Consider the following 23,362-nt stretch of genomic DNA (forward strand, 5'->3'; position numbering starts at 1 on the left):
AAGATAACTGCTAGGCACTGAACAATGAGGATTACACCATATGTTATACTCCCTTTTTGCCCGGGCTTTCAAGAACCTTTGAGTTCATCGTAATGCAGAACAACTACCCTGCCACTGTTATTAAGCAATCTTATCACCAAAAGTGGAACAACCAGATATTAATGCTTCTTGACAGGATGCAATAGGAAATAAAAAGCACCACTTGTGAAGTATTCTTAACCCAAAAAAAAACTGAACCTGACCTCCATCTAATCAAGCCCAACAATGAATGTAAGGAAACAATGGATGAAACTGAAGTGACACCATGGGAATGCAAGCAGCCACGTCAAGAGATAGATAGGAAATTTTATAGGAAAAATGACAGCCTATCTTCATCCCCTGAGAAGTGGATCCTGAGGTAAGTAGTTGAAAATAAGCAGTTCATCTGGAAGAAAAAGGAAGTACCCACAGAGAAACAGGGAAGAAGGAGCAGCCAATATACAACATGACTTATTAAAGGAAATCTGAATTTAGGTTTCCATCTCCCTTGCACACTCCTGTCTCCCTTTGTTTAACTGCCATGAGATACAGGTAAAGAAAGAAGGAACAAAGACCTAGAGGGTATTATGCTAAGTGAAATAAGCCAGATAGAGAAAAACAAATAGCAAATGATTTCACTCTAATGTGGATTCTAAAAGATAAAACAAATAAATAAACAAATGAAAAGTAGAATTAGACCTACAAAGAACAAGTTTAAAATGATGATTGCCAGGGTAAAGGGGGGTAAGAGTGGGCAAAACAGGTGAAGGAGAATGGGAGATGAAGTTCATTCAGTTATGTTCATTCATTCAGTTCATTCAGTTATGTTCCTTCATTCAGTTATGGATGAAACAATCACAGGAATAAAAGGTACAGCACAGGGAATATATCAGTGATACTGTAATAGTGTTGTATGGTGACAGATGGTAGCTATACTTGTGGTGAGCAGAGCGTAATGTGTAGAGATGTTGAATTACCATGTTATACGCTTGAAACTAAAGTAACATTCTGTGTCAACTATACTTGAAAAAAACAACGCACAATTCTATAAAGTTTAAGGATAAGACAGTAAACATTATGTACATAATAGCATGATTTTTATTTACTTTTCAGCTAAGTAACACTGTAAGATGACCTGAATACATTAAAATATTTTATCTGATTTACCTGATATTCACCAAAGGGGTTACTTCTAGAAAGGGAGAAATTAGGAATGGAAAAGGGCACATAAGTTTTCATTTTTATTCCAATTATACTTATTTTTCTATATTAAATTATTTAATCTAGAATATTTTCCTCTATCATTTGAAAAATTATTAAGTAAACAATATCATTTGCTTCTATTCCTTTGATTTGTGTGGTAAGATTTTGAAACAGAGGGGGATCCCTGGGTGGCTCAGCGGTTTAGTACTTGCCTTTGGCCCAGGGCAGATCCTGGAGTCCTGGGATCGAGTCCCACATCAGGCTCCCTGCACGAAGCCTGCTTCTCCCTCTGCCTGTGTCTCTGCCTCTGTGTGTGTGTGTGTGTGTGTGTGTGTCATGAATAAATGAAATCTTAAAAAAAAAAAAAGTTTGAAATAGATTTCCCAACAGTGAATAATCCTTATCTTCTTAGAATAGCTCTATCTGCTAAAGTTGCAGGTTTCAGTCTAATAAAATTCTGCTACTTTGCTAATATTTTACTAGGATAGTGTTAATATGATTGAGATTGTTCTGCATTTCTCTTTTTATATACTGTATTTACTACATATTTAGATATTTTACTAATTAGTCTTTAAAAAATCATTAGACAAGTTTCATCTTTCATTACAATTTGAAATAGTTTAGATAGCACAGGGATGAGTATAGCATAGTGGTTGAGTACAGCCTTTGGAGGAAGATTGCCTGGATTTATATCCCAGATCTGTCACTTCCTAGTGGTTGATACCAGGCAAATTAACCATTTTGTGCCACAGGGTACTTATCTATAAAAAAGGGGTGAGGATGATAATGGTGATAGGACTTCATGTGTTATTTTTAGAATTCATATAAAGCACATAATAAGCTTTCATAAAAGTTCCTTAAGTATTTGTAAGCATTCATCCATGAAACTGAGTCAGGTCCTTTTGGGGAGTATATCTCTTTGCAACTTTTTAAATTTTATTTATTTAAGTAATCCCTACACTCAATGTGGGGCTCAAACTTATGACCCCAAGATCAAGAGTTGCATACTCTTCCAACTGAGCCAACCGAGTACCTTTCTTTGTAACTTTTCTATGTAGACATAATGATACATGTGGATTGAAATGCTATGGGACATAGTATGAATATAGCACTACTATTTAGCCATTTCTACTGATAGATATTAAAAATGTTTCTAGATTATACTACTACAAACAATGCTGCATCAACACTCATGTGCTTCCTTACGCATATTAGCAGCATTTTTTGAGGGTCTATAATTAGGAGTTAAATTGCTGGAGCACCTGGGTGGCTCAGTGGTTGAGCATCTGCCTTTGGCTCACATCATGATCCTGGGGTCCTAGGGGACAGAGTTCTGCATCAGGCTCCCCGCATGGAGCCTGCTTCTCCCTTTGCCTATGTCTCTGCCTCTTTCTATGTGTCTCTCATGAATAAATGAACAAAACCTTAAAAAGAAAAAAGAGTTAAAGTGTTATGTCTAAGTACAAGTGGATCAACTTTATCCAAACTCTTCCAAGTTTTCTTATCCAGAAAACCCTGTTTTTCTTTTTATAAGTCACTATACATGTTTTTGCCTTCACTAATTCCTTCCTCCTGTTTTTACTCTGTTATCCTTTATTTTTGACTGCTAGAATTTAGTGTTTTATGATTATACTCCAAAACCCATATTTACTCAACAGTGATTACCTATACTTTACATTTCAGTTGACTGGATTATGTTTATGGGCAGCTTTTCAAAGAAGAAAACATGGACAGGGTGCGTAGGTGGCTTAGTGAAGCATCCAACTCTTGATTTTGGCTCAGGTCATGATCTCAGGGTCATGAGATTGAGCCCATATCAGGCTCCACACTGAGTATGGGGTCTGTTTGAGATTCTTTCTCCCTTTCCTTCTGCCTCTCCCCTAGCTTGTGTGTACACCCGCTCGCTCATTTTCTCAATAAATACAACCTTTAAAAAAAAAGAAAAAAAAAAAAAAACATGGGCAGTAGACTTCCCTCAACTCTGCAGACCCTTCCTCCATGTTACTCAGGTGAAGTGGTGGCTCATTATGCCCTCCCCAGACTCTGAACACCAGCTCTGTGGATACTCCTTTCAAACTCTTATCTTATGATAATATTCTCTTATTTCCTTCAATCTAGGCATGGGACTACTTCCTAAGGTTATTACTGTCTTTCACTTTTGCTCTTTCATCCCCCAACATCTATTCACTGTATTAAATTCCTTCGGGGGGGGGGGGGAATGTAGGAACAAGGACTGGCACAATTAAGAACTACTAATATCAGAAATGAAAGAAAGGACATCACAATACAGATCCAATGGACATTAAAAGGATAATCAAGGAATACTATCAACAACTCTATGTCCACAAATTTGATAATGTAGATGAAATAGAATAAGTCCCTGAATGACCCAATCTGCCAAAACTCACACAAGAAATGGACTATCCCTATAGGCCTATATTTATTAAAGAAATTGAATCAATAATCAACAACCTTCCAAGACAGAAAGCACCAGACCCAGACAGGTGCACTAGTGAATTCTACCAAGCACTTAAGGAAGAAATTACACCACTTTTCTTTTTTTTTTTTTAAGATTTATTTATTTATATATGATAGACATAGAGAGAGAAAGAGAGGCAGAGACACAGGAGGAGGGAGAAGCAGGCTCCATGCTGGGAGCCTGACGTGGGACTCGATCCCAGGACTCTCCAGGATCGCGCCCTGGGCCAAAGGCAGGCGCTAAACCGCTGAGCCACCCAGGAATTCCCAATTACACCACTTTTCTATCATTTCTTTTAGAAGACAGAAGCAGAGGAAATACTTCCTAAGTCACTTTATGAAGCCAGTGTTATTCTAATACCAAAACCAGGCAAAGATATTCCAAGAAAACTACAGGCCAATATCTCTCATAAACAGAAATGCAAAAATTCTCAAAAAGATATTAGCAAATTGAATCCAACAGTGGATAAAAGGAATTATATACCATGACCATGTGAGATTTATCCCAGGTATACAAAGTCAATTCAACATTTGCAAATCATTCAGTGTAACCTCTCACATCAACAGGCTACAGAAGAATCATATGATCACATCAATACATGCAGAAAAAGCATTTGACAAAACACAACACTCTTTCATGATAAAACTCTCAGTAACCAGGAATAGGGGGGAACTTCCACAACTTGTTAATGAACATCTACAAAGAAACTACAGCCACCATCATATTTAATGGTGAGAAACTTCTTGAAGTTTTCCAACTAAGAAAAGCAAAGCAAAGCAAAGGAGTCTCCTTACATGACTGCTTTTCAAGATCATACTGGATGTCTTAGCTAATGCAATAAGACATATAAAGATTAGGAAGAAACACAACTTTTGTTTGCAGGTGACATGATAATCTATGCAAATCCAAAAGAAATGAACAACAACAACAAAAAACCCTCCTGGAACTTATAAACAATTATAGCAAGATTGAATATACAACACGAATATATAAAAGTCAATCACTTTCCTATATGCCAGCAATGAACAAGTGAAATTTAAAATCTGAAACACAGTATCATTTACATATTAGCAAGCCCCAAAATGAAAAAATTGGTATTAATCTAATAAAATACGTACAAGATCTATATAAAGAAAACTATAGCTGAGTGAAGTAAGTCAATCGGAGAAGGACAAACATATGTTCTCATTCATTTGGGGAATATAAATAATAGTGAAAGGGAATATAAGGGAAGGGAGAAGAAATGTGTGGGAAATATCAGAAAGGGAGACAGAACATAAAGATTCCTAACTCTGGGAAACGAACTAGGGGTGGTGGAAGGGGAGGAGGGCAGGGGGTGGGGGTGAATGGGTGACGGGCACTGAGGGGGGCACTTGACGGGATGAGCACTGGGTGTTATTCTGTATGTTGGTAAACTGAACACCAATAAAAAATAAATTTATTAAAAAAAAAAAAGAAAGAAAACTATAAAACTCTGATGAATGAAAGCAAAGAACTAAATAAATGGAGAGTTATTCCATGTTCATGGATAAGAAAACTCAAACTTATCAAGAAGTGAAGTCTTCCCAACTTGATCTATGGATTCAGGCAAATGCAATGAAAATCCCAGCAACTTATTTTGTGGATACTGAAAAACTGATTCTAAATTTTACATGGAAAGGCAAAAGATCCAGAACAGACAACACAATATGAAGGGCAAGAACAAAACTGGAGGACTGACACCATCTGACTTAAAGACTCACTATAAAGCCATAATAATCAAGAAAGTATAATACTGACAAAAAGAATACACAGAATAATGGAAATGAAGGCCCATAAATAGCCCCATATAAATAGAATCAACTGATCTCTGACAAAGGAGCAAAAGCAATACATTGGAGAAAAGACAGCCTTTTCAACCATGATCCTATAACACCTGGACATCCACATGCAATAAAATGAATCTAGACACAGACCTTTCAGAAAAATTAATTCAAAATGGATCACAGAATTAACCCTAAAACAAAAAAACTATACAACTCCTAGAAGTTTACAAAGGAGAGAATCTATATAGGTTTTGGTGATGACTTTTTTATGTAATACCAAAGGCATGCTTCATGAAAGAATGAATTGATAAACTGGATTTCATTAAAATTAAAAGCTTCTGGCCTGCAAAAGACACTGTCAAAAGAGTAAGATTACAAGTCATACAGCAAGAAAATATTTACAAAAGACATATTTTATAAAGGCCTATTATTTAAAATAATACAAAGTATTCTTAAAATTCAATAATAAGAAAACAAACAACCTGATTTAAAAAACAGGCCAAAGACCCTACAGACACCTCACCAAAGGCATACAGATGGCAAATAACCATATGAAAACAAGCTTCCCATTCGTCATCAGGAAAATGCAAATTAAAAGACTGAGATACCACTACACACGTATTAGAATGGCCAAAATCCACAATGCTGACAACACCAAATACTGGCAAAGATGTGGAGCAACAGAAAAGTGGTACAGCCACTTTGGAAGATATTTTGGCTATTTCTTGCAAAACTAAATATCCTCTTACCATGTAATCCAGCAATACATGCTCCTTGATATCTATTCAAAGGAAGTGAGAGCTTAGATTGGCCTAAAACATGCACATGGATGTTTACAGATGCTTTACTAATAACTGCCAAAATTAGAAGTAACCAAGATGTCCTTCAGTAGGTGAACATCCAGACAATGGAATGTTACTTGGTGCTAAAAGAAGAAATAAGCCATTAAGTCATGACAGGATATATAGGAAACTTAAGTGAATACTATTAAGTGAAAGAAGTCAATCTAAAAAGGCTATGTTATTTTTGTTTCCAACTATATGACATCATATAAGAAACAAGACAAGAAAAGGCAAAGCTATCAAGATAGTGAAAATATCAGGAGACAGAGTTTAGTGGAGAGAGATGGATGAATCAGTAGAGCACAGAGGATTTTTAGGGTAATAAAACTACTTTGTGTGATACTATAATGGTATATATATGTCATTACACATTTGTCCAAACCTACAGAATGTACAAAATCAAGAGGAAATCCTAATGTAAACTACAGAAGGTGGGCAATAATGATATGTCAGGGTAGGCTCATCAACTGTAATAAACATAACACTCTGGGTGGGGGACGTTGATAATGAGGAAGGCTATGCACATGTGAGGCAGGGAGTACACAGGAAATCTTTGTATCTACTGCTTAATACAGCTCTGAACCGAAAACCGTTCTTTTAAGAAAGTCTATTCTGTATTCTTTATTTCATTATTAATGCAAAGAAAATTATTTTCCTAAAAATTTTTAATACAACAAAAGTATTTACTCCTTTGGGAGCCTGGGGTGGCTCAGTCGGTTAAGTGTCTGCCTTGGGCTCAAAGGTCATGATCCCAGGTCTTGGGATCTAGTTCTGCATTGGGCTCTCTGCTCTGTGGGGAGCCTGCTTCTCCCTCTTCCTTTGCTTATGCTCTCTGTCAAATAAGTAAGTAAGTAAGTAAGTAAGTAAATAAATAAATAAATAAATATTTTTAAAAATTCACTACTTTTATTTTCAAGCCTAAGGATTAACATTTGAGATACATATACATACACACACAAATAGTTCACTTCTTTCTGCCTGTGGATCTACATAAATACAGATTTGGGGTCAAAAAGGACCAGAGGCTTCAGTAGGTTGAATAGGATACCCCCAAAATTCATGTCACTCAGAACTTCAGAATGTGACCTTATATGGAAATAGGGCTCTTGCAGACATAATTAGTGATTGTGAGATGAAATCATCCTGGATTTAGCATTTCAAGTGGGCCCTAAATCCAATGCCTGGTGTCCTTACAAGAAGAGAGGACATAGAGACAGAGAGGGAAAGATGATATAGAGATGGAGGTAGAGATTGGTGTGGTACAAAGCCAAGGAAAGCCCAGAGCCACTAGAAACTACAAGAGGCAAAGGATTCTCCTCTAAAACCTTCAGAGGGACAGTGGCCATACTACAGTACCTTGATTTCAGACTTTTGGTTTCCAGAACAGCGAGAAAATAGATTTGTTTTATGCTATCAAGTTTACGCTAATTTGTGAGAACCACAGGAAACTAATACAGAGGCAAAATCATATTAGTTCACATTTAAGAACTAAGTACACATACCAAAGAAGGCATGACCATTCGTATATGTATTTGGCAAAGCAAATACACCACTGGCAACAAGCCTTGATCATTATGATCCCTTCATTTGATAATGACCTTGCATCTGAAAAACCTAAGGCTATTCTAAAATAATGAAAAAGTTATTTCACTGTGGAAATGCCTCTCTTCTTGTTTTATTTTACTTTTGCCAAGAAGGTGAAGGTTCTATACTGTTTTTTTGTTTTATTTTGTTTTTAAGATTTATTTATTTTAGAGAGAGAGAGAGCATGAGCAGGAAAGGCAGGGGGAAAGGGAAAAAGAATCTTTTTTTTTTTTTAATTCATTTATTCATGAGAGACACAGAGAGAGAGAGAGGTAGAGACACAGGCAGAGGGAAAAGCAGGCTCCTCACAGGGAGCCTGATGTGGGACTTGATCCCCGGACCCAGGATCATGCCCTGAGCCGAAGGCAGATGCTCAACCACTGAGCTACCCAGGCGTCCCAGGAGAATGAACCTTAAGCAGACTCCATGCTAAGCACAGAGCCCAACAAAGGGCTCAATCTTAAGACACTAAGATCATGACAGGAGCTGAAACCAAGAGTTGACTGCTTAAGCAACTGCACCATCCAGGCACCCCAGTCTTACACTTTTATACATTTGTTTCCTTATACCTAGAATGAGGCTTGACAAATAGTAGAGACTCCACAACATTTCCTAAATGAACAAAGAAATTGAACCAAATAACTTTAAAGTTCTTTTAGACATTCCACAAGTCTATGAGACCACAAAAGCAGCCTATCTGCTTAAAGGTGAGAGAGGCCATGAATGACATCGGTTTTGCAGTCAGAATGGGAAGTTTCTGAAATCCTTGCTTGAGGACTAGAACTCATTTATGACAATAAAAGGATCACTTTTAAATAGGAAAAAAAAAAAAACATACTTCATCATAAAGTGAGGATTCTAGAGACTTCCCTCCCCCCAAAAGACTTGAGAAAAATGCTGGGCATGCCTTAGGATAAGCTAACAAATACAACAGTGACAAATCAATTCACAATCAAGAGAGTGAGTACAAAAACTACTATGTTCACCACTGGATTTGATTTAAAAAGGGAGAAAAAAAGCAAATTTCAATCAGCTGAAGTTTACATCCTCTATCATTGTGGAAATTGTAAGCATAATTCTCCTATTTGCCAGTAAGTGAAATGACCATGCAGCTGCAATGAACATTTTGTTTTCAGTAATTCAAAAAAGTTTTCAAATAAAGAATCTATATAGGCTAGACAGCCTTCCAAATGGCACTCTCTCAGTAGTCAAATAAACGATCAAATGTGAAGGCCACAAAAACATATTTTATAATTTTGAATTTTGTTTTCAACATCATGGAATATAAAGACAGCACTGAAAAATACTACCATAAACTATAATGACTACTCAGCTATAAATTATCAGAATTTGTTTAACTTCTTCACAATACCCTAGTCAATCCCTTAATTCCCATCAGCCTCTCTGATCTCTACTTTATTAGGTCAAGAGAGTAGTTACTTAGAGTTACAAAGTTGAGGGGCACCTGGGTGGCTCACTCGGTTATGATCCCACCTGCCTTCAGCTCAGGTTATGATCTCAGGGTCCTGGGTTCAAGCTGGGCATCAGGCTCCCTGCTCTGTGGGGAGCCTGCTTCTCCCTCCCCCCCCCCTTCTGTGTTCTCTCAACCTCTCTCAAATAAATAAATAAAGTCTTAAAAAAAAAAAAAAAGAATCACAAAGTTGAAGGTGCCCAAGTTTATCTAACTGCATAATACCCTCCCCTCCTACCTTGTGCAGGAATCTCCTTGACAGCATCTGTGGCAGAGCAGCCATTTAGCCTACAAGGGAACACCTGCCATGAGACTGTGTTTACAAGGCAAACCAATCCACAATGAAGTAGCACCACTAGAAAGTTTTACTTTACTAGGATGAACATCTGCTCACCTTTCCCTTTTACACATTCATCACAATTCTGTCATGCACAGCTCATCAAGGACATATCCACAGCTCATGGCAGTCCTTGGATGAGAACCAATGGGGATGGAAACACAGAAGCAGGTACGGCCTATGGAGAATTCAAAAGCACATTCTGTTCTTCAAGGGCTTCATGACCACATGTGAAAAGTCAGCACACAAGATAGATGATGCAAGTAGTAAGGCTTACACAAAGTATCCCAGAAAACTGTAGAGAGCACAGAAAAATGGCAGAAAGCACTGCCATGGGTTAGATGAGCAGAGTAGTTTCTTTGAATAAAGTAACTGAGGTAGCAAAATCTGGATATGGAAGTTCATATACGTGCAGTATTGGTAGATACGTTGGAAGGTTAGTTAGTTTGGGGACAGACTGCTAAGAAGAAAACCAGGGTATACGGTGAGTAAGTATAATACCAGTGAAAGACAGACAGAGGGGTTGATACCTGCTATAGGAGAAAATAGGAAGGCACAGGAGACTTCTCCTAAGTGAGGAGCGCAATGATTTCAAGATGTAAAGATCAGTGGTCTACATTTTATGAGGTAAGATTACACAGTTCAAAGAGTGAAACATAATACAGAGAAGGGACATAAGGGCCTAGGTTGGGGTGGGGGTAATTTGAGAGACTTTTAAAAGAAATTAAACAGGTCATGATGACAAACTAAAGGGTTGAAAAATTCAATGAGCCAAAGGTATAAACCTAGGTGACTGACCTAACTGAAAGGGGAAGAAGACTCTTATATAGAATTTATGTGCAGTCACTGATCTGCTTCAATGTCCCCAGTCCTCTGCCTTGCCCAGTCAGTAAGAAAGCAGCTGACAGAGCACCAAGTACCTTCTCCCCACCAGCATGAAGAGGCTGGCAGCTGCATTTGACTACTTTTCATAACCAGGACTAAAGCACCAAGGAAGTAACTGAGCCTAAGGTTCTGACCAAAGCACTAAGAGACTCCTCAACTACTCCAAACTTCAGTTAAAGCAATAGTTAAAGCTGAGAGTTAAGATGACAAGATCTGGGGGTGGGGGGAGATTGGCAGTTCTTGTGTTCAAGAACATCCACATTTACTTCTTTATTGCATTCTGTCACCGGTAGGCAGGCCCTTTCCCTTTCTCCTACCCACGGGGATGGGGCAGAGAAAGAAAGAACAAACTACTAGAGCATAAAAGCAGCAAGGAGGATATAGCATTTCAACAAGAAATGGAGTGGTTACTGGGATGAAATACTAAAAGGGTGATGAGCAGAAGACTTTCCAAAGAGTAGCGTAATTCACAATTAGGAGGCTCGTGTGACCTAGGGAATACATCACAATCAGCATTTTTAAGAAGTCAAATCATATTTGTTACCCTCTAAGGAAGACACGGCTCCTCTATTTACAACCTTTCAATCTACAAACCTAAAAGTTTCCACAGATGTAAGTCAAACAAAACCAAGTAGATTCTACTCGCCATCCTTGGATGAAATTAGTCACACCTTGTATGATGTATCACTCTGGACTTAGGAACCAGGGCATTAACAAACATCATTTCAGAACCTAAATATAAAAAGAAATACTTCTTTATATTTTTAATGACTTCCAGTGAAAAAATGGTTTGTTTGAATGATACTGGCTTTAATTACCAAAATAACTTACTGATACAAATTACCTCAGTCCTAACAATGGGTTACTAATAATATAAATGTCCTTTATTTCTCTTTTTTTAAGATAATTATTTGAGAGAGAGAAAGTGTGTAAGGTTGGGGGAGAGGGAGAAGCAGACTTCCTGCTGAGCAGGGAGCCAGATGTGAGGTTTGATCCCACGACCCTGGGATCATGACCTGAGCCAAAGGCAGATGCTTAACTGACTGAGCCACCCAGGTGCCCCTGTCCTTTTTTTCTCTGAGAAGAAAATGTGCCCTGGGGCATCTGGGTGGCTCAAACCGTAAAGCATTAGACTCTTGATTTCCGCTCAGGTCATGATCTCAGGGTTGAGAGATGGAACCTTGAGTCCATCCAGGCTCCATGCTCAGCAGGGAGTCTGCCCAGCACTCTTTCCCTCTCCCTTTGTCCACCACTCTGCCACACTCTCTTTGTCTCTATCTTTAAAATAAATAAATCAGGGCAGCCCGGGTGGCTCAGCGGTTTAGCGCCGCATGCAGCCCAGGGCTTGATCCTGGAGATCCGGGATCCAGTCCCACATCAGGCTCTCTGCATGGTGCCTGCTTCTCCCTACGCCTGTGTCTCTGCCTCTCTCTCTCTCTCTCTCTCTCTCTCTCTCTCAATAAATAAAAAAAATTTAAAAAAAATAAAATAAAAAATAAAATAAATAAATAAATCATAAAAAAACAGGAAAAGAAAATGTGGCCTGAAGAGGCCATTGTTCCTTCCTTAAACTAAGAATCATTTGAACAACCTGAATAAAAGTACCTTTTAGGCCATTAAGAAAAAAAAATATCCCATCTTTACAATATGGATACTTATTAGCACTTCAAAGTAATATTCCAAAATAGATGACAGACTCTTGGAAAATCATCTCGTGTAAGAATATAAACAAGCTCTCTGCTAATTCCTTCAAATATCAAAATCCATTTTGTGTTAGAACAGCTCAAGTTGGTCCAGGAAAGTTAGTACTATTATACAAATCAATATTTCCCCAAATAAGGTAGGTAAGAAAGACTTTCACTAAGGCATCAAACATAATAGGTACAGATATAATTAACTATTTCAGTCATATCTAGCCAGTTAGATAAAGACTCATGGGTCAAATGAGAAAGACTGAAACTGATTATTTTCCTACAGAATATATTGGATACTTCTTAGAACTAAAAGCTATTTTTTGACAGCTCTTCTTATTATATACCTCAAGTCACTCTTCTGCTCAAGATTATAGCTGGTATATATCAAGGAACTATATATAGGTGTTGTAGAACTGGGAAACACAATTTACTCTCCTCTTCTAACCAAGTACTAACCTTCCCAATTGAAGGGATTTGTTGATATATTAATGAGATTAGAAAAGCAACACTAGGCCCACCTGGGTGGCTCAGTTGACTGGGAGTCTGCTTTCAGGTTATAAACCTGAAGTCCGGGGATCCCTGGGTGGCGCAGCGGTTTGGCGCCTGCCTTTGGCCCAGGGTGTGATCCTGGAGACCCAGGATTGAATCCCACGTCAGGCTCCCGGTGCATGGAGCCTGCTTCTCCCTCAGCCTGTGTCTCTGCCTCTCTCTCTCTGTGTGTGTCTATCATAAATAAAAAAAATAAAAAGATGTTTTTTAAAAAAAAAAAAACCTGAAGTCCTGGGATCAAGCCCTAAAACGGGCTCCCTGCTCAGCAGGAAGTCTGCTTCTCCCTCTTCCTCTCCCTCTGCTTGTGCGTGCGCTCCCCCTCTCACTCTCTCTCAAATAAATATTTAATAAATCAATAAATATACTGACAGATTCTACCTCAAAAAAAAAGAAAAAGAAAAAAAGTAAGACTATATGATGAGCTTTCCTTGATCCAAGTTGAAATACTCATCATAAACTATATGTCAACAGGTTCTAAGCAGACACCTTCAGGAGTATCCAAATTAAAAAGATATACTATACCCTCAGTTTTCATCAAATCTGTAACTTACTAAAAGTGTTGGACTAAAAGTTATAAAAGTATTAGGTATAATACATGTTTATGTGTAAATAATTTTACTCCCCAGGGGAAGCAATATTTAAGAGATAACTATCGTATATTTAAGTCAGGCTTATAGAAACAAATGAAACTGAATAACCAGCAATTTGAAATCTTCCACACCTATACAAATAGGATTTTTATTTTTATTTTAGGTCTTTTCAGTGACCAAAAATATGCTGTAATAATTTTCTCTTCCCTTACTAAATTCAACAAGATTATATATTTCCAAAGAATCATTATCATTTTCCTAGTATCTAGTCAATTACAGGTGTCAAGAATGTATTTTTTTTAATGATTTTGAGTGTACAAAGTAATAGAAATGATGCCTTTCTTTGTGGAGCAAATGATACCTTTCAAACAGCAAAGCATAAAGCATGTTTCTCCACTCTCATTTCTACCACTTACAGGAGTTTATTTGCTTTTGTATTAAAAGCAGAAATGCATATCAAGTTAGATTCTTATTTCTATCAATCATAGTTACGTTTGTCACTATGTTGATAAGACTATGTCATCACTCACCGGGGAAAGAGAGAAGTTGATAAGTATTTTAAGAAACCACTAATATTTAGAATTACACTTTTAGGATAAAAAGCCTCATCCATTTACTCATTTCTAAGGGTCAAGAAAAGGTAGTACCAACACAGAAAGATGGTCAGCACAAGTGCTGTCCTCCTCCAGGGGACTTCCTCCATTTCATAATGATGACTCCATCCATTTGACAAGCTTTCCTTCTCTATTCATTACCTTACAAAACAAAAATGTCTCCTATACGCCAGAAATGATGCAAAGTATTCTATATACCATATATCTCAATCTTGCAGCCTTGCAAAATAATCATCCCTACTTTTAAAATGGAAAATTTGAGGGTCAGAAAGATAAGGAAATTTGCTTTATATCAATCATACAGCTACAAAGAGGTAGTAGAGTTGGGAATGAGCTAGGTCTTTCCAAGATCAAAGTCACTCTACCTTCTGGTATTGTCATTATCTTGGCAATCCAGACCCTAGAACTATTTCCATAATGCATCAACTTTTCCTGAAAGGGATATATATCACATACCTAGGCTTCTAGGTAAAGAAACCAAGTAGCAAACATACATCTGAAGCATGCAAAAATATTTCAGTCTGACAACTTTTATTTGCAAACCCATATATTATCTTTTACATCATTAAAACAACTCTGAAGCTGAAGTAGGAATTATATTATTCCTGTTTTATAAATGAGGAAACTGAAACTTTACAGTATCTGGTATACAGTAAATGCAAATATTGTTAAATGATTAAGACTCAAATACTAAGTGACCACTCCAAACTACTGGCAGAACAGGGTTCAAACCCAGGTCTCTCAATTATAAAACCAACAGCCTGTACAAGAAAATCCAACTGTCTCCATAAACTGTTATCATCATTAAATACCAAATTTACATGCAAAACGAAGTACAGTTATAAAAAAGAGGCAAGCAGATAACTTGCTCACTTAATAGTCACACTTTTAAGCTGCTTTTGTTAGTATAATAATGACAGTGCAATTATCAGCATCAGAAGACCACAAGAACTGGAAGCTAGTCATGCCAGCTCACACAATTCTTATACCACTGGATGGATAATCTGAAAGTTACCCCTGTCCCCAAAATATATTCAACCATTCATCGCTCACTGATTCCCTCATCCAAACATTTGTTTTGGGAAATGTCTACTATACCATGGACTCATCCACAAATAATTTTATTGTCTTCCCAGAACCCTGCAGAAGAGGTCTTTATCCCCACTTGATAGGTGAGAAAAATGGAAACTCAGGAAGGTTAAATAACTTTTTAAAGTTAAGTGGTCGGGTAGCCCCAGAGGCACAGCGGTTTAGCACCACCTGCAGCCCAGGGTGTGATCCTGGAGACCCGGGATCCAGTCCCATGTAAGGCTCCCTGCATGGAGCCTGCTTCTCCCTCTGCCTGTGTCTCTGCCTCTCTCTCTGTCTCTATGAATAAATAAAATAAGAAAGAAAGAAAGAAAGAAAGAAAGAGAGAGAGAGAGAGAGAGAGAGAGAGAGAGAGAGAAAGAAAGAAAGAAAGAAAGAAAGAAAGAAAGAAAGAAAGAAAGAAAGAAAGAAAGAAAGAAAAAGAAAGAAAGGAAGGTAAGTGGTCAAGCTAGGAGTCAGTTCCAAGTTACATGAATACAAGTATATGCACACATAGGGGTATCTTCTGTATTCCCACACAAACAGTGGTTTACTACTCTATGCCAGGATCAAATAAAAACAAAAAGCACAAACCGATCTTGTTCAAAATTACATGTTACTATTTAAAGTCCTTTCAAGTATGCATAGGAAAAAACTGGAAGAACCTATATTAAAATGTTATCAGTGGTTGGGATATGAAGTTTTTATTTTCATTATGCTTTTCTATACCATGAAAGCATATTACTTTCAGGAATCAAACTATGTTAGGAAACCTTTTGTTTTAACATTTGAAGTTACTATAACTGTAGGTTGTGGCCCACCCTGTTACATATAGAGATTATTTTTAATTTAGCATACTAGGACCCACTGGGGTAAACACATGATGCTACACCTAGCAGGACCAACTGGGCCAAGGCTGAGGAGGTCACTATTTCCAGCAACGCTATTAAGAAGTTCTATCTTATTGGGTCAAGTCAGCAATCTTTAAAATAAAATAAAATAAAATAAAATAAATAAAATAAAATGAAATAAATAAAATAAAATAAAATATAAAATAAAATAAAATAAATAAAATAAAATAAAATAAAATAAAATATAAAATAAAATAAAATAAAATAAAATAAAAAAATAAAATAAAATAAAAAATAAATAAAATAAAATAAAATAAAATAAATAAAATAAGGAAGGAAGGAAGGAAGGAAGGAAGGAAGGAAGGAAGGAATGGAAGGGAGGGAGGGAGGGAGGGAGGGAGGGAGGGAGGGAGGGAGGGGAGAGGAGAGGAGGATCAACAAACAGCATACACAAGTTAAGAGCAAGCACAACTTTGCAAAACGTGTTTAGCTACACGACTTAATCTTTTAACACACTGCACCTTATTCACAGTATGACAACCATGTTGTCCTCCTGGCTGGTCCTTGAATATGTGTGGGACACTCCCACATTTGGGACTCCGCCTCTGCCTGGAAGCCTTCTTCCTCAAGAAATCCAAATGACTGACTCCCTCACTTACTTTAAGGCTCATCTTTGTGATGCTTACCAACAACTCCCCTAAACATTCCTGATCATCCTTACTCTAGCTCTACCTTTTCTTTTTTCCATACACTTAACATAATTATTATAAGCACTTAACCTGTATAAGGCATTGTATTAAAAACTAAGATCTAAGAACCAGAAAATGTGATACTTTTGGTTCTAACAAATCACAGAAGTGTGCAAACAAGAACACCTCCTAGGAGTGGCAGAGAATACCTGTATTATTCCTCAGAAATTAACAGACAAGATAAAGTAGCAGATCCAAGATTTGAGCCCCAGTCTCTGCTAAACTGAACATTCTTTCTAAAAAGCTTTCTCTTTAGCCAATACACTTTCAAGTTATCATTAAGGGAAAAGTTCTTCAGATTTTCTGGAAGACTAGAGCAGAGGCACAATTATTTAATAAACTGAATGATTTCTGAAACAAATAAATAAAACATGCTTTAAAATGTAACAGTTTTTACAATTCTAAAATTAGAGTCTCTAGAACTATTCATTCAAAAATTAAACTAACAAAGAACCAAGTATTTTGTGACACTGCAGTACTTTTGTTGTAAGCAGATCACATGACTTCCTATGAGAATCAGTATCTATTCTTATAGTAAAAACTGGTTGCTATCTAGAAAGCCTGAAGAATGAGCCAATTTTCTAAAAAATTATTCTGACTACAAAAAAAAGTGGCTCATCTTTATTCTTAGCTCTTTCAGAATATGAAGTCATTACAAAGTGTGTGCTTGTCATCAGCTAGCTGAGATTTTACTGCACTTGGGCCAGAACCATAGTAATAAAAGTCAAAGGAATTGAGAATATCCAAATTTCATTCCTCAGAATAACTCCAAATCACAAGTTATCTAACACCTGAAACTTTTAAGTAGAGAGATAGACTTCAATGTGGTGTTAGCAGTTTTTTAAAAGTTGGCATTCCCCCTCTACATTTTCCAAATCTTCAAATATGACAAAACCGCTGAATGGCAGGCATGTAATTATGAGAGCATCCTGTCCAAAGAAATGACAAATTTTAACTCCGTTTAATCTAAGTATTAAATATTAGCCCATCTTCATGAGCTCATATAATTTCTGGTCATGTTGAAGCAAAGAGATTTACGTTAATTTGTGGATTTATCAAATTAGAAGCTTCGGCTCCGTCATGAAGCTCCTTCTGATGTCTGAAACAAACAACAGATATCAACAGGCTATCTTTTACAGGTTATTTTACTATAACTAAAATGTATGAATTTCTTACTCAATAAAATATCCCCCAAAGCATCATTTCTAAAGATGTAGCCCTCAAAAGGGATTTTACCAGAGACAAACTGCAGCCCTCAAACCCCAAAGTCAGGGTCACATTCCATCAGAATGCCCACTAGACTGCCAAAATAGTCTTTCAAGCCTACTCAATTTTTAATCGAAAAACTAAGAAGAAAGAAGGAAAGGAAAGGAAGAGAGAGAGGAGAGGAGAGAGGAGAGAGAGAGAGAGAGAGAAAGGGAGGGAGGGAGGGAGGGAGGGACCTGCCTAAGTGACCCTGTGAACTAGTGAAAGAATCAATACTAACACATAAACTCTTACTCTTTAGTTTCAACTAGTATTCTCTGGTGCCTCCTTAAATCTGCTAACAAGCAACCAAAAGCCAAATCTGTGCTCATTGATAAGATTATTGACATTTTCCAGGTTATTGTTGTCCCTTGGAGAGGAAAACACTATGTTCCTCACAAGCTTTGAAACACTGTTTGAGGCATTCTTCTCATTCTTTATTTCAGTTTGTCTTGGTTTCTGAGACGGACAGCAAGAGCAAGATCTGATGACCACTATCCAGTGGCACTTTCTACAGCAATGGAAATATTCCATAATCTGCATTGTTCAACACAGTAGCCACGAGGCACTTACGACTTTTGAGAACCTCAAATGGGACTAATGTGGCCAAGGAATGGAATTTATAGTTTTTAATTTTAATGATTTTGTTAAAAGATTTTACTTTTTTGAGAGACAGCACGAACATGAGTGGGGAAGAGGGAGGGGGGAGGGAGAGGGAGAAGCAGACTCCCCACTGAGCAGGCAGGCCCACCTGAGGCTCATCCTAGGACCCTGAGACCATGACCTGAGCCGAAAGCAGATGCTTAACTGACTGAGCCACCCAGGTACCCCTTTAATTTTAATGAACTTAAATTTATGGCACAACTCTAGACAGCTATACCTTCAGTCGTTTTAACTGCATGTGATCTACTCATGGTTGTTACATCCCTTCCCACCTACTGAACCAAGCAAGATACTAATGGTTGAGTACCACAGAAATAAAGGGAGCTCCAATTTCTTCCAGGGTCAAAAACTCTTCTGATTCCTGAAGAAAGAACTTTTTCTAAAATCTCTTAAATCCAATTACCAAACTTCCCACTACTAGACTGATAATCTTAAGGAAGAAATGGAAAAGGTACTGGCATTCTACAATGCACTCAGTAGTTTTCTTTAGCAGATACTACTAGAATATTTGAGATGATTTCCTTCTCTTTCATTGCTCTTTTCTACTGTAGTAAACAGGCATTCAAATGACAGGAAGAAAGAATACCACCAATGATATAAAGTTCCTGCAGCCTGGGCCACAGATAGTTCCACTATACAAAATCAAGGGTAGGCTAAAGATCAATAAATGCCATGAAAAGTCAAACTTTTTAATCACTTCCTTGGTTAGATGAAATGGAGCACAGCAACAGTCAATATCAATAAAGCTATGACCAGAGCATGTTATTCCTTGCACTGAATCAGAGTGAGGTGGTCCAGAACTGCAACCTGTTAAGTCAGATTTTTTTAGGAGATATCCAATTACATACTAAGTATATTAATTACAGGAGTTACAGAAATATCCTTTCTGAAAAACAAAATAGCTACACAAAGAATCCCTGAATCCAATGTGCTTACCTTATAAACTAAAAAACTTAGGTGATTTATCCAAGGTTACAATGTTAAGAACATGGAAGAAAAAAAAAAAAAAAAAAAAGAACAAGGAAGAGACAGAACTTGTACACAGATGCCCTGACATTAAGCCCAGAATTCTTTGCACTCTGCTACCTCTTGAACAGACATTAAACAAATTGACAAAGGATTAACACTCTCCAATGTTCCTAAACTGTATCTTGTGAGTAGATCTATTCTGATTTACCGGAGGAAATAAGAGAAAACAACTTCTTGAAAATGGGACAAATAACATGAACATATGCACACAGAGAGAGAATAATGGTCAAGAAATACAAAAAAAAAAAATATTCAGCTTTGGTTGCAATCAAAGAAATGTAAATATAAATCAGATGCTAATTTTGGTCTATTAAATTGGCATCGATTACAAAAGCATTGTTGATTAGAGTGTGAGGACTTGGGCGTGCTCACATATTGTGGGTAAGAATACACATTGGTACAACTTTTCAGCAGGGCAATTTAGTACAATGTATCAGAAATCCCAAAGAATAGACATACTGTATGAAACAAGAAATATAATTCTAGAAAGGTGTCCTGAAGATGTATTTGGAAATTGGCAGGAAATAGCACACCTGTATCTTTCATATTTTTTTATCTGTGAATAAATTGGACATAACCAGTAATCTAATTTACTTCATCTTTTGTTAAGACATTTAAAGCACATCTAAAGACTGAGTTAGCATAAAGATATTAAAAATCATGGTCTACAATATAGAAAAAGTCTACTTTTTAAAAAAATATTTCTTTGAGAAATAGAGCACTCATGCACGTGCACACGCGAGGGGGGTGTGTCTGGGGGGGGTCTCCAGCAGACTCCCCAGAGAGGGGTCAGAAGCGGGGCCAAGCAGAAATTGATTCCACAACCCTGACATCATGACCTGAACCAAAATCAAGAGTTGGCAGCTTAACCAACTGAGCCACCTGGCCCAAGAAAAGGTTTTTAATAACTGCAGCAATCTGACATCTCCTCCAAGATTTTTACAAGTTTTAACCCACCAGAAATATTAGGGTAGTACATTCCAGTGCCTCTCAATCTAGCTACATCATAGAATCAACTAAGGAAATAATGAGTTAAGAACTCGAATGTAAATGCCTTTACCCATAAAAAAGCTCAACCACACTCATATTAAAAGAGAATCATAAAAAAAAAAAAAGAAAGAATCATATCAAAATACACTGAGATACCATTTCTCACCTATCAGATTGACAAACACCCATCGGTCCACATCATACTCTGTTATCAGGATATAGGGAAATTCTCTTACACTGTTGGTAAGATCACAAAATGGCAAAACTCCTATGGAGAGGAATTTCGCAGAATCTAGCAACAGCTACAAAGTTACATATACATTTATCCTTTGCCTTAGCAAACTTCAATTACAGGAGTTTATCTCAGAGACACACTGGCAAAAATATGTATGCACCAGCTAATCTTTGCAGAACTTTTGCTATAGCAGAAGAACGCAAATGAGTGGATTTGGTACATCTACCAAGTGGAGCAATAAGCAGTTTAAGAAGAAATAACAGGTATTTCTACCCTGATCCCTAGGACACACTTTTAAAGTTTTTATTATAATTCCTATTAGTTAACATACAGTGTAATATTTAGTTTCAGGTGTACAACTTAGTGATTTAACACATACGCTTTGAAAAAGAAAAAAAACAAAATACATGCTACAGTTTATCAAAGGAGAGGGAGAAGCATATATACATACACACAAGCAGACCACCTCTTCTCGGAAACAAAATTTTTTTAAGATTCTTATATTAGGAGAGATTAAGAACATACAGAGGAGAATAGAGGCTAGATTTGTCAAAATAGTTGGCTTTATAGATTTGGTTTTGGAAGAGGTAAATTTTACATAATTACACACTAGAAGGTAAGTTTTTGAAAACTAAAAAATGAAAGCTAAATGAAACTATACACTGAGTTGGTGGTTGAGACCGCATAAATTTAATGACAAATTTACAGAAAACACAAGGAAAATAGCAACATAAAACCACACACAAGGATACCATCAGCAATATCCAAATATGAGAAATTCTGAATGACAGAGGATCTAGTTTCCTCAACAATAAATTACAAAAAAAAGAAAAGGAGGGGGCCTGGGTGGCTCAGTTGGTTAAGCGTCCCACTCTTGGTTTTTGGCTCGGGTCATGATCTCACGGTCCTGGGATAGAGCCCCTAGTCAGGCTCAGTGCTTAGCAGGGAGTCTACCTGAGATTCTTTCTGCCTCTCCCTTTGCCCCTCCCCCTGCCCATGCTCACTCACACTCAAAAAGAAAAAAAAGAAAGAAAGAAAATAAGGAGTGTGGAGCCTGCTTAAGGTTCTCTCTTGCTCTGCCCCTCTTCTGCTATACTCCCCACCCCACAAATTCTCCAAAACAAAAACAAAAACAAAAATGCACACACAACAGGAAGCAATTTCCCAGTCCAGGCAGGTATCGCATACATGGTGCTGTAGCAGAGAATCACTGCTATCTCCAGCATTCAAATCATCCACAAAATATGATGAACAGTTAGGGGGGCATAGATTACACAAAGTTAAGAACTAAAGTTGTAAATATACATCAAATGAATCAACACAAACCATAAAAGAAATGAAATACATAGTGAGATACAGAAAAGATATGAGGAGCATTAAAGCCTCATTGCATTTTCCAGGTGACTCAAATTTCTCTTCTGATTTATCCAAAATCAGTGCATCCAGACTACCTTATTTTGTCCAAGACATACTGCAAATTCAGTGGAGTTTAAATTAAAAAAAATTTAAAGGCAATGGGGGTGTTTCACTACAATAAACGAACTTATTCTCTAAGACCTTGACTTTAAATATACACGTAGACATTTAACTATATATGCAATATATAAATAAAATACGAAAATATATACGAAAACCCAGGAAAAGTGATCACATTGAGTTTGTGTGTTTAGTTACCCATCCCAGAAAGGCTTTTTAGGCATACAGTGATACTTTCCAAAGTGTTTTTGAGATCAGGGAAAAGAAAAATATTTTTCAATGAAGTTTAAGGACAATATGTTTCCACTCTTTTATGAATACCATTAACTCTGAACAGATTAAGTTCTTTAGGGCTGAGGTAGAGATTGCCTGAAAAAAATATTGTAGTAAGAGAATATACGGCTTTTTAGGGCAGGCCATTTGAGAGAAAATGATGAACTCAGCTAAATGGAAACTGGGATATTCAATGACTGGACATGGGAGGGAGTAACCTGAAGTCTGAGAAGGGAAGTTGGAGGGAGGAGAAAGAAACTACACTGGGGAAGATAAAGGAAATATTTTTAGACAGGTGGGATGCTGACTAAACACGTTCCATCACTAGGAACAGAATTACCAGTTAGATCAATACCTCAAATACTGATTAAACAGATGTTTTATAAATATTTGCTAACTAGTCTATGATAATTAAAACTGCTTTGGCAAACACTGTGTTCAAACTGAATCTAGCTTGACTTGTACTTCTGGTTTATTAAACCTTTTCTTGGGCTTTATTTTCCAGCCCATTAACTTTCTAAGTATTCTCTAAAATGTCTTCAAAGTTTCTATTCCTCTACTTTTATTTAAATATACAAAATGTTCACTAGACTTTAGAATTATTAGGGGAAAAAATTTGTACTTAAAAGGATCTGTAGGTTTTCTATAAAAAGTATGAGTTATTTTGAAATAAATACTTTTTCCTTCTTAAGCTTAGTTCTACAACCAAACA

General features: G+C 37.0%; 1 protein-coding gene across 4 annotated transcripts in view; it reads right to left on the bottom strand.

The window, feature by feature from the left end:
* ERP44 (endoplasmic reticulum protein 44) overlaps positions 1–23,362 on the bottom strand; it is a 93,173-nt gene that overhangs the window by 67,764 nt on the left and 2,047 nt on the right. The window contains exon 2 of one of the 4 annotated variants that reach the window (XM_072842110.1): positions 9,641–9,690. The exons of the other annotated variants lie outside the window; for them this stretch is intronic. Within the exon in view, the coding sequence (XP_072698211.1) occupies positions 9,641–9,685 (45 nt within the window). The 5' untranslated portion in view covers positions 9,686–9,690. The remainder of the gene's footprint in view (positions 1–9,640; positions 9,691–23,362) is intronic. 4 annotated transcript variants of the gene reach the window in all.

The sequence above is a fragment of the Canis lupus genome, chromosome 10 (assembly GCF_048164855.1).
Source record: "Canis lupus baileyi chromosome 10, mCanLup2.hap1, whole genome shotgun sequence".
In the NCBI taxonomy this organism is placed as follows: Eukaryota; Metazoa; Chordata; class Mammalia; order Carnivora; family Canidae; genus Canis; species Canis lupus.